This window comes from Sinocyclocheilus anshuiensis, unplaced genomic scaffold, assembly GCF_001515605.1.
Source record: "Sinocyclocheilus anshuiensis isolate Anshui unplaced genomic scaffold, SAMN03320099.WGS_v1.1 scaffold144, whole genome shotgun sequence".
In the NCBI taxonomy this organism is placed as follows: domain Eukaryota; kingdom Metazoa; phylum Chordata; class Actinopteri; order Cypriniformes; family Cyprinidae; genus Sinocyclocheilus; species Sinocyclocheilus anshuiensis.
In genome coordinates, this window is record NW_015555720.1 from 237,447 (window position 1) to 249,667 (window position 12,221).

At 39.0% G+C, this 12,221-nt stretch overlaps 2 protein-coding genes across 2 annotated transcripts in view; one reads left to right on the plus strand and one right to left on the minus strand.

Moving 5' to 3' along the window:
• The first annotated feature begins 1,081 nt into the window (after positions 1 to 1,081).
• LOC107672409 (F-box only protein 46-like) lies at positions 1,082 to 7,263 on the plus strand. Its single transcript, XM_016465588.1, has 2 exons — positions 1,082 to 1,486; positions 4,268 to 7,263. Exon 2 carries the CDS (start codon positions 4,385 to 4,387, stop codon positions 6,380 to 6,382), a length of 1,998 nt encoding a protein of 665 aa, XP_016321074.1. The 5' UTR covers positions 1,082 to 1,486; positions 4,268 to 4,384; the 3' UTR covers positions 6,383 to 7,263.
• Positions 7,264 to 9,295: 2,032 nt separating this feature from the next.
• The window catches only part of LOC107672364 (sodium/glucose cotransporter 2-like), an 8,667-nt gene continuing 5,741 nt past the window's right edge, over positions 9,296 to 12,221 (minus strand). Inside the window, exons 12-18 of the mRNA XM_016465524.1 lie at positions 11,905 to 12,040; positions 11,705 to 11,812; positions 11,403 to 11,553; positions 10,401 to 10,569; positions 10,090 to 10,305; positions 9,875 to 10,010; positions 9,296 to 9,566 (exon numbers count right to left, since the gene is read on the minus strand). Coding sequence (XP_016321010.1) covers positions 9,352 to 9,566; positions 9,875 to 10,010; positions 10,090 to 10,305; positions 10,401 to 10,569; positions 11,403 to 11,553; positions 11,705 to 11,812; positions 11,905 to 12,040 — 1,131 coding nt within the window. The 3' untranslated portion in view covers positions 9,296 to 9,351. The remainder of the gene's footprint in view (positions 9,567 to 9,874; positions 10,011 to 10,089; positions 10,306 to 10,400; positions 10,570 to 11,402; positions 11,554 to 11,704; positions 11,813 to 11,904; positions 12,041 to 12,221) is intronic.

A 12,221-nucleotide genomic window follows, 5' to 3' on the forward strand; every position in this document is an offset into this window, starting at 1 on the left:
CATGCATCCCTACTGTACATATTGTGCGGTGCATACACTGCATGGTGTACATTGCTGCTTATAATAACTGTATTGGTTTGATATTTATTGGTATTTGATTATTTGAAAACTGTTGTCTGTCTTATTTGTCTATTTTATAGATTAATTCATTGTAAGAACAATTTTGCCAACAAACAATCAAATAAATAAATACATGTCTGTTTGGTTTTAAATATGCCTAAAAATGCTTTTAATTAAATCATAATAATTATTTCATGGACTATGAATGAACTATAATTATTAAAAATTATATATTTACTTGAGTATTTTGGAATATGATTTGGGCCTACCTGTTTAGACATACATGCACACTTAATTAGACAAATTAACAATTTAAATAACTAAATCTTCATGATTATCCATTCATATTCATTCGTTTTTTTTTTTTTTATAATAATAACATATTTTAAATAACGGTAATAATATTATCAGAAAATATTCCAAAAATAAATTGCAGGTACATATGACTTTTTCATATATATTTTTTTTTTATAGTTTACATATGCATATTTCTTTTGAATTATCTTTTATTTTCAATTTTTTTTGGTTATGATTCCGTTGTTCATTTATTTCAGAATTTTTACTCACAATATCACTTTCATCAAAAATACCACACATCAGCTTATGCTTTTCATCAGTGGAAATGTGTAGCCTAACAGAAATTGTGCTGTAAATTTTATGTGCATCTTTAGATCCCTTTTCCGATCTGTGAATCACTAGACATCATAATCCTACTGTAAATATTAGATAATTGTATGCAACATCTGAAATCACAGTGTGTCCCTGTCCTATAGCTATCAGTACAGTACAAAACGAACCTAAACAGAGTCTACAATTATCTTTTCTGCTCAGACTTGACTTGTGAAATGTAGTAAAAGTGAAAGACGTTGCTGGTCATTATGATGATGAGGTAGAAGAATTTTCCTCTCTGTGGGTGTAGAGCTGTTTTTATACAGTCTATGGTGTAGAGATAGAGGGGGAGCCTGAACATCCATATATGGGCATGCCATCAACTTTCTCTCCCCATTGGCTACTAGCGTTTTGCAGCTGCTTGTCAACAAAATGGCCTTCCTCAATTGCTTTTCGAGGACCTACTAACTATTTCTGTTTTGGTGAAATAGTATTGAAACTCTGGTTGAACAGTAGAGACGATCGTTTTTTCTCAAAACACAGTATTTACCAACATATTACTGTGTTCACAATAGGCATATATCGTTGACAAAGCCAGATCAATATTGGGATTTTTGCTTCATTCTCGAGTGAGCTCACAAATGCTAACAGTCTACCTCCAAACCCTTATCGACCTCAGCTTTCATCTCTGATTGTTTTATAACCACACAGAGAAATTTGAAGGATTGTTGGCTTAAATTCAACAATATAGCCACTTTTTTGTTACAAAAATAAAGCTGTCGGAACGACACCAGTGGAGATTTGGTCTCACAAGAAGGTAAGCAGAGAAATAATTATAGCAGAGCTGCTACTGGTTTAGCTTGGTATATTATTTATTGTTGATGATGACATCAAGTGGAAATGTTTGAAAACGTTTAATACAATCAAAGATGTTAACTTTTGATACCAACGAGTTACTGAACTTGTACTGTGTAATACAAAATATGCCAAGTTACGAAAATATAATACGAAAGACAGTAAGCTGAGTTTTCCAATTCATGAAGACAGCTGAGCTAACCATATGCTAATTACACACTGGCGCAGATATATAACAATAGCAATCAAATGCATTCACTTTAGTGGAGAATAAAGTAGTGTTAGTTATATTGCTACCGATTATTTGGGTTGACATGATTGTTAATTAAAACTAAAGCAGAGAATTTCACTAGCTTTTTAGATGTTATAAACCTGGCTAACAATTTGCAGTAGCCAGTTAGCTGAGCAGCTTTTAACTGCCTCAGGTCAAATGATCCCAAACGCTTTGTCTTTATTTCGACTCTTTACTGTTTTGAGTTAAAGTGTTAATTGAAAATAAAGTAAAGCACTGAAGATGGCAAGCGATTACGTTGAGACAAGCCATGGATTAACTTGATGAGTAGGCCTGGTGAACAGGAGGAGTGCTGGAAAAACACGTACAGATGCAATAAATTACAACATAATCCACTTATTTATCATGACCGTTGAATTGCATATTAAATCAATTACACTATCTTCCTGTTTGGACTGAGATATTTTCGAGGGTAATCATTAGCAACAGGAATATTGGTTGTTCCTATTTTGTTATTTGCTCTTGGTGATCGTTTGATGTCGTTCGATTCAGTGGTGTAATACTGATTATAAAGTGGTGTAATACTGTCGTCTTCTAGGACTTTATAAAGAGCGCTGTGTGGTCATATTAACATTTAAACGGTTAAAAACGATTTCACACTGTTATGTGTAATTGGCATTCAGAAAATAGGGTGCATAAAGTCTGTCCTGTGTTGTTTCACTCCTGAGTGAATCATCTCGTGGACTGACTTGTTTAACAAGTCCTTTAACATTTTGTTTGTGCTGATTATCTGTAAGCTTACTGGAGTCATCAAATCTCTCTGTTCTTTGTCACAATAATGAGTTTTTTTTTAATCGGTTCTCAATAGTATTATTTTCCTGATGATAATATAGGCTATATATTTATACACATACATACTCGCACACATACCAGTAGTATTGAATAGTGTAGTAGTATTTACTATATGATATATTATTGGACCATCAATATCAGGTCAACTTTCATAGCAGGCATGTAGTGGCATCTTTCAAATGCAATAAAATGTTTTTAAAATGCATTGCAGGCTAAAAAAATTGCAGCCCAAAAGCATTTTAAAAGGCTATACTCATTAGTGTTGTGATTGGTTTTGCAAGGTCTTTCAAAAATTGCATACTATATGATAATAAACAAGGCTTTTTATACTCCTGTTAGTTTGCTGTCACAATTATCATGTTTGTTTATTTAAGACACATTGTGTCTCAATGTAATGTGTTTGATATAAGGAGTCCTAAAATATAACACTGGTCCTCCTCTGCCTATAATTGCATTGTCTCTGTTGTCAAAGGTTTGGAAGGTGCACTTCATGAGAATTTATAAACTGTTGTGCTGATTATTTGCCACAGAAATAGTGGGTTTTGTTGCAGATCATTGTGGCCACCCAGAATGAAAAGACCAACTTAAACTGATTGTATAATTGTGTACCACATGTGTTGGCATGCAATGGAATCTTGAGATCTCATTTTATAAAGGGTTTTGGTGTTATTTAACATAACTACACATAACAAAAGGTTTTAGACTAACTCAATATTAAAGGCAAAATTCCTGAATTGGCCATTTTTGATGATTGGAATTTTAATGATCAAAGGATGGCTTCTTGTAGAGATTACACAAGCACCTTTAGTAGCATGCTCATGTCTGTTCCTGTTAGCTGGGATGATTGGTCAGTTTAATTGACTACTAAAATCCATTGACATTTGTATCAGTCATTAAATGAATACAATTGATTGTAGTCTGTCAGCCCAGTCTTTTCCTTTATTTCCTGGTCTTGTACCAAAGGACAGTAGATGGCAGTAATGCTTTCCAACATGATTTTTCAAATTCATGAAAAATAACTTCATATAGGCCTATATTCAGATATAGCATGAAATCCATGCCAGTTATCGCATTTCAGAGAGAGCAAACAATTGTGTGTAATGTTTTATGGACAGTGACAGAAAAAGAGCACACTCTTGGTTTTAGGAGCAATTGTAGGTGTTAAAACTATTGCAACAACACTCAAAATAAAAATTTGATTCCTCCTTTCCTATATATATATATATTATATAATTTTTTTTTTTTTTTTTTTTTTTTTGACAAAGTTATTTAGCTTATGCTCTAGAGTGAGAGAGAGATTTCGTGATTTAAAGCTTTTGAATTCACTGTATAAAATCTCAATCAATGGGCTGGTTGTAAAAAGCTGTGACACAAAAACTTTGTGCATATGGCAAAAAGACAACCTGTACATCCCAGGACCCTCGATTTTCAACATAATGGCTTGGATAAGATATCTCAAAGCTGCTCAATACAATATGTATCGTTTTTGGAAAACAATGGGTGTGTTCACGTTCATTTCAGATGATTCATCACTCTTATGACTTCATCAGTAGGGAGGACTTTCTAGTATTGCTCATTTATTGCTGTGATTCTGATTGAGACATTTTAACATAGTTGCATGAATGCAGTGAAGCTAAGTCTTGCCTCTTTTTCTTTTAGTCCTCAGATGGAGTAATCTGTCCGGCTGGAGCCTGCAGACCTGAAAAGTGAGAATGAGTGGTGAATTGCAGTGTAGCTGCCCAGCATAGAGGCAGGTATGCTCCCCATGGACTCACAATGAACCGTGACACCTTTTCCCACATCCGGCTGTGGTGCCCACGCCCCTTTGGCACCTACTCCCAGAATAAGCCATACAGCAATGGTACAATTTGCAACGGAACAACTACTACCCACTGCAAGGCTGATGATTCAGGGCTTACAACCATAGAGACCCATGGAGTCAGTGAGGAGCAGGATGAGGATGTTGGCACTGAAAACACTCCACCAGATGCTTCATCTACCCTTCTGGCTCCACCACTACCTGCTTCACCCTCTCCGAATTCACAGATGGAGGATGGCAGGGTACTGCTTGATACCTGGTATGTCATCAAACCAGGCAACACCAAGGAGAAAATAGCCTTCTTTGTAGCTCACCAGTGTAATGGTGCTGGAATACCCAGGCCTAGTGCCATGAAAGTCAAGGGAAACTGGGCTACTGATTGTACCCAGGCCAAGCGCCGGCGGCGCTGTTCCTCTTATGACCCTCCCACTAGAGCTCAAAATGTTGTTGTTGATGTACCCACAGAATCCAGCTCGACTGAGGATGGTGTTGGAGTGAGTGAGACAGATTTGCTCTCTGTGGCCGAAATGGTGGCTCTTGTAGAACAGCGTACAGCCTTGGCGCTTCAAGGGATGGTAGCGCAAGGACAAACTAGTCCTTATACAGTCCATCAGAAACCTGTTGTAATCCTTTCAGAGCCCCCTTCATCTGCACCAGCTTCTCAAAGTGACTTTGATCTGCTGCAACAACAGCAGGAATCCCGACGGGTTGCTCAGGCTGTTGCACAGTTTGAATCTCGGCAGCAGAATCTCGACAGTACAACTTTGCGGCCTGAGCTGAATGGAAGAGATCACATTCACACAGGTGATTCTGTGGGTGGCACTACAAGTCATGGACGAGGGGAAGTACGGATTGCTTTCCGGGTGTCAAGTCTGGACCCTCGCACCCAGTCTGAGACTGTTGGCCGGCCCAAATGCATGTTTATGAGTTGCGGAGTTGGAGGGGGGCAGGCAGGAACCAGGAGCAAAGAAAAGATCACTTGTGACCTCTACCAGTTGGTCAGTCCATCATCTCGAGATCCAGGTGCCCTCCTGGCTGGCTCACCAAAGGCTGATCCCCTCGGAGAAGGCATCACTGACAGGCCTTCCTCCACAACGCCAGATCCTAACCAAGACCCTGCCTCAGGAGAGAAGGCAGCTGTTGCTCGAGAGCGGGTGACTGGCTTCCACGTTGAGGTTGTGGTCACAGGTGCAGTAGACCAATGTGTCTTCTATGGGAAGGACAGCACAGAGAATGTTCAAGAAGAGACTGTTTGTTTTGCTATGCCCAATGGGGCTAATTCAACTGATGCCTCAGAGGACCCGCCTCCTGGCCAGCTGTTCTTTCTGCAGTCACCAGCTACTGAAGATGAGAGTTGCTCAGCGGTAAACAGTGGGATACGGTCTTTAGACTGTGCAAACAACAATGGGCCAGTGGGGGCTACCGTAGAGAGGCCAGATTCCCCACTGGCAACTGTGGATGATTGTTCTGATCCTTCGTTGTGCCGTCTCTACCGTCATGTCTCCCATGACTTCCTTGAGATTCGCTTTCAGATCCAGCGGCTTCTGGAACCACGGCAATACATGCTCTTGCTTCCAGACCACATCATGGTCAATATCTTCAGCTACCTGCCCACCCGATCGCTAGCGGCCCTCAAATGCACCTGCCATGACTTCAAGACCCTGATCGAGACCTACGGCGTGCGTGCTACAGACTCTCGCTGGAACCAGGACCCGCTGTACCGTGACGACCCCTGCAAGCAGTGCAAGCGGCAGTATGAGCGGGGAGATGTGTCGCTCTGCCGCTGGCACCCTAAACCTTACCACCACGACTTGCCTTATGGACGCTCCTACTGGATGTGTTGTCGGCGCACCGATAAGGACACACCTGGCTGTCGAGTTGGGCTACACGATAATAACTGGGTACAGCCATGCGAGCTGGTTCAGGCCCGCGCCAAAAGAGACGATGGGAGGTAAAGGAGATTGTAAGGGGATTGTCATTTCTCTTCCTGTTTTCGCTCTACTGAAACCTCATGCCACTGAACTATTTATGGTTGAGCTCGCCTCTTCTATCATAGCTTATTAACCTTGCTATCATTGTCAGTATCATTTCTTATCAGTGCACCAGAGTTAATTCTCAGTCCCTTCATGCACAGACCAGTGTTCTGAAATTTGAGAGCCAATGCTGGTTAAATAAGGTAGTCTGCTGCATGGGACTAGTCTTTACATGTACTTCTGAATTGGTTAGAAATTCTTATGGCAATCTTGGAAGACCAGCTCTGATTCTGACCCCAACCTTGCAAAAAACCCTGCAGGCTAGACACAGGACTTGTGATTATAACTTCAGGGGTTGTTGTCGAGTTTAATTTGCTGTCCCTTTGGTCAAAAGCACGCAAAATGATGTCACTTTACAAATCCCTGATGTCACTTTGTAATCAACAGTTTGACTGCTCGTTGGATTTTTCTGTTTTGTGTGTGAATGTGAGTGAATAATATTTTTTGTTGTTGTTGGACTTCATTTTCTCTCCTTCAAATTCTCCGTCTTTATTTCTTGACCAAACCTTTTCTTTTACCTATCTCTTTGCCTGCCAGGCTGTCTGTGTGCTTGTTGGCAAAGGCAGCTTTTGCCAAAGCAGTAATTAGCTTCATGTGGCTGAAAGAAAAATAACAAAGAACAGGACAACTCAAAACCTGATTCTAGCCTTAACCCTGTTTCGTTCTGCTCATTCCACCAGTCTGTGAAATCTTACAAACAGAAACATTGATGCTGATCCCTCTGGTTTGGGAGACCGTTATAGGTTTCACCGTCAATCTGCTTTTGGGAATCTTTGCCTCTAAAGTGAATAAAAGTTATTTAAAACTGGTGTCTGTGCTATTCCTGTTCATGTGTATTAGTACTGCAAATACAACAGTCACATTTTTTTTGTTTGTCGCATTCGTTGGTGTGTATAAGATAAATAAGAGTTGTACTGTGGAACTCTGTCCTTTATCACCATCTGTGGTTGAAATTTAAAATTGCAAGTTAATTGTGGAGTTCTGTTTGTTGTGCTACTAGTTATTGGCATTGTTAATTTTTACTTAAAATCTTCCATAGTGCACCTTTTATATGTAGGCTACACAGTAATTTATTTTTAAAAAACTACATTATAATTATTCATTTGAAAAAAAAAAAAATCAGAGCTTTTAACAGATGCTTTTATTTTAGTAACACTTAAATTATTTCACCCCAAAAAATGAACATTTACTCAGTCCTAGGCCATCCATCATGTAGATGAGTTTGTTTCTTTGTCACTTGGCTCTCCAATGGATGTTGTCAGAATAGGAGTCCAAACATCTGATAAAAAACATCGCAACATCTACAAGACTTCAGTCCATCAATTAACGTCTTGTGAAGTAAAAGCTGCATGTTTGTAAAAATCCATCAAGATTTGTTTCTTACAAACACAGAGCTTTTCATTGACTAGATCTGTGTGGTTCATTTGTGTACTATTGTGATATTTTTATCAGCTGTTTGGACTTTCATTCTTACAGCACCCTTTCACTGCAAGAGAATCCATTGATAGCAACTGATGTAATGCTAAAATTCTCCAAATCTGTTTCAGTGAATTGGAAGGCCTGAGCGTGAATACGTTTTTTTTTACCAAATATTCATTTTTAGGTAAACTATTCCATTAAACATGAGGTATCTTGTCTGTTGGACAGTGTCAACAACATCTTAAAGGAACACTCCACTATTTTTGAAAATAGGCTCATTTTCCAACTCCCCTAGAGTTGAACAATTGAGTTTTACCGTTTTCGAATCCGTTCAGCTGATCTCCGGGTCTGGCGGTAGCACTTTTAGCTGCAGCTTAGCATAGATCATTGAATCTGATTAGACCGTTAGCATCTCGCTCAAAAATTAACAGAGTTTCGATATTTTTCCTATTTAAAACTTGACTCTTCTGTAGTTACATCGTGTACTAAGACCTACGGAAAATGAAAAGTTGCGATTTTCTAGGCCGATATGTCTAGGAACTATACTCTCATTCCGGCGTAATAATCAAGGAACTTTGCTGCCGTACTATGGGTGCAGCAGGTGCAATGATATTACACAGCGCCTGAAAATAGTCCCCAGCACGCTCCCTGTGCAAGCAGGTGGTCACGTTGGTTATGTTGACGGAAGTTAGCCTATTTTCAGGCGCTGTGTATTATCATTGCGCCTGCGGCACCCATGGTACGGCAGCAAAACGGCAGCAACTTTTCATTTTCCATATGTCTTAGTACACCATGTAACTACAGAAGGGTCAAGTTTTAAATAGGAAAAATATCGAAACTCTTTGGTCATTTTTGAGCGAGATGCTAACGGTCTAATCAGATTCAATGATCTATGCTAAGCTACAGCTAAAAGTGCTACCGCCAGACCCTAACTACAGAAGGGTTTTAAATAGAGAAAAATATCGAAACTCTTTGGTCATTCATTTTTGAGCGAGATGCTAACGGTCTAATCAGATTCAATGTTCTATGCTAAGCTGCAGGTAAAAGTGCTACCGCCAGACCCGGGGATCGGCTGAATGGATTCGAAAAAGGTAAAACTCAACTGTTTAACTCTAGGGGAGTTGGAAAATGAGCCTATTTTCAAAAATAGTAGAGCGTTCCTTTAAAAGTGAAATCCAACATAGCAATCCAAATGATTATTCTTTTAATTAAACGTCTAAAATTATTTAATTACCTTTTCATTGATTCATTTAAACTTGTGTGAAGAATTCAATGAATTTAAATCCGTGTTTCCCAGCCCTGTAGTGCTCCCAACAGTACACACTTTGGATGTCTCTCTTATATGACGCACTCATTTCAGAGGGTTCCAGACTGATGAGTCGAAACAGATGTGTTTGATTAGGGAGAGTCTTGATCCCAAGACCAGGGTTGGGAAACACTGAATTATATACTATGATCATTGTTTTTTGCCCTCATGCATAGTAACCCCAAAAATAAACAGCCACAGACATCATTATTAGAGCATTAGCATTGACCAAATTCTTCCACAGTGGGTCTTCACTTATGTCAGGTAATTGTTTTGATGCTTCAGTCACTTCCTCCTCTGTGGGCTCTGGAGCCTGAGTATCACTTATGCCACAAAACCAGCCAATAATCATCATCATTATGGATCGGTCACCACGTTCAACTATGTCAAAGAGCAAAGAATTTAAATATGTATCATTACGCATAGAAGTTAGTTTGACCTACACCAGAGGTGTCCAATCCTGCTTCTGGAGGGCCAAAGATTCTGCAAAGTTTACCTCCAACCTGCCCAACACACTTGCCTGGAAGTTTGTAGTAATCCTTAAGACCTTGATTAGATGATTCAGGTGTTTAATTAGTATTGGAGCTAAACTCTGCATGATGGTGGCCCTCCAGGAGTGGGATTGGACACCCCTGACTTACACATACAAATATACATTTTATCTACAATTCTAAAATAAATAATCTTACTTTGATCCTCCTCAGCTACGACCTTTTTCTTTTCATCTGCCTCTCGTCGAGCTTTTCTTCCTCGTTCCTCCTCTTCCCAGTCCAGATCGACCCTTTCTTCTTTAGAATGGCGTAAGGTAAAGACAAGTCGATGGAGCTTGGTAAAGAGAAAAGGTAAATGTTATAAATACAGAGAAGTATTCTTAAAGTAGCTTCAGCAGTGGCTAAAACCTTACATGTTTGTCCTCTATGGGTGGAGTGTTGTAGCTTACAAAAAGCACCAGGATAGCAGTGCAGAAGAAGAGCAGCACTGCAAAGTAAAGGTAATGAACTCCACATATAAGTTTTGGGCAGTTGGAGGGAATAAGGCAGGTTCCTGAGCCATATGAAAACTCGGGTACCATACGACACAGACCCATAACCAGTCCTCCCATCAGACCCCAGAAGGCCCCCTAAGGAGCGAAAAGTGAAGATGCAAGCTTTTAGTCAATTTGTGTTCTGATGTGGCATTAAACAAAGACTAAATATGTTTAAAGCAGTTACTTACTGACTCATTGACCCTCTTCATAAAAATTGCAAGGAAGAAGACTGCTGCAATAGGTGGAGCTAAGTAACTAGTCACAGATTGAATATAATCAAACAGCTGACCGCTCTGGGCTGCCTGGACAACTGGGATCCAACAAATGCTAATGGCGACAATGCAGAGTATCCACACCCTGTCACACAAGTTAATACATGTGTTCATGAGTGCATTGTGTATATATATATATATATATATATATATATATATATATATATAATGAGGGGCCAGTTGTTTAAAAAGCTTAATCTGGATCAGAATTATCTGGATTAGGAAATCCCATGTTTTGGTAACCAGGATCAGGTAATCCATTTTACTTGATTTTACTTGGACTCTTACTTGGTTTTTCAACCCAACCTTACTAAAACGTTTTGAACAACACAAACTGGCGATTTGATCCAGATCAAAACCAAGATTGGATTTTGTGATCTAATCTGATTTCAGAATTCTTTTTTTTTCTTTTGAACAACCCATTTTCAAGATTTGATCCAATCCGATCAAATTACTTTTGAACGACTGGCCCGAGGTTATGAGCGATAACAAACCCAACCTCATGTAAAAACTGGCAAATTCTTATATGGGTTTGTACCATTTGATTTGTATGAAAACATATCTAGGAAAAAAGCAAGCACAAAGGTCTGCCCCTAAACCCAACCACCAACCATCAGTAAGCAGATTTTGCTCAATTAAATTTGCCACCAATTCACCAAAATGGAAACAGGTTACGGGTTACGATGAGAGTACTGTGGAGATAACAAAAATAGGAAAGTTGCTTGACGCAAGTGATGTAAACTAATTCTAATTATTTTCTGAACAATGTTTTTTTCACAGATCCTCAAAAGAATCATTAATTGTATCGTTAGAGGAATTAGAACAAGAATTGGTAAATTCAGGAACAGTTTGATGCCATTTGTACTATAAGATAAACAGTATACCTCAACACTCTTACACAGGCAGTGTGTTACAAACCTTCCTATAATCATGAGCTCTTTATCTCTAGCTTGAGGCCGAATACGAGTCCAAATGTCCATGGTAAACAAGGTGCTACTGCTGTTGAAGATTGAGGCTAGTGAGCTCATGAGAGCTGCCAACATGACTGCCAACATTAAACCTCTGAGACCTGTTTAGGAATTGATTAGCGGAGAAAGAAAATAGAAAGACAGTTAAGTGTAAACAGAACAGCTTGTGAATTCAGTTAAACTCATACATTAATTTTGTGTAGGGGATACTATCAGGTTAAAAACACTGGAACAATAAATTATGTTGATTACCTGTTGGCATTATGGAAACCACTAGTTTGGGGTAGGCAATGTTGGAGCAGCCAACTGCTGTGCCGCACACTTTCGTACAGATTCTTGGCTCCACACAACCTACTTCATCTAAGAAAAAAAAAATGGTATTGGTATTCCTTGATCAAGATTGTAATTATAAAGACATGTCATATTAAATATGTTCATATTAAAATGCATACCAGGGTAAAGCACTCTGCTGATCATGCCTGGAAACACCATGAGAAACATAGGGAGTAGTTTGAGGTACCCACACAATATACATCCGGCCTTTACATGCGTCAGACTGCGGGCAGCCAAACAGCGCTGCACAATTACCTGTAGAATACATAATGTAATGTAATGTAATGTGAACAATTAAGCAAGGATGATGGCAGAGTTATATATATATATATTTATACACACACACACACATATATATATATATATGTATATATATATTAGTGCTGTCAAACGATTAATCGCGCATCCAAAATAAAAGTTTTTGTTTACATAATAT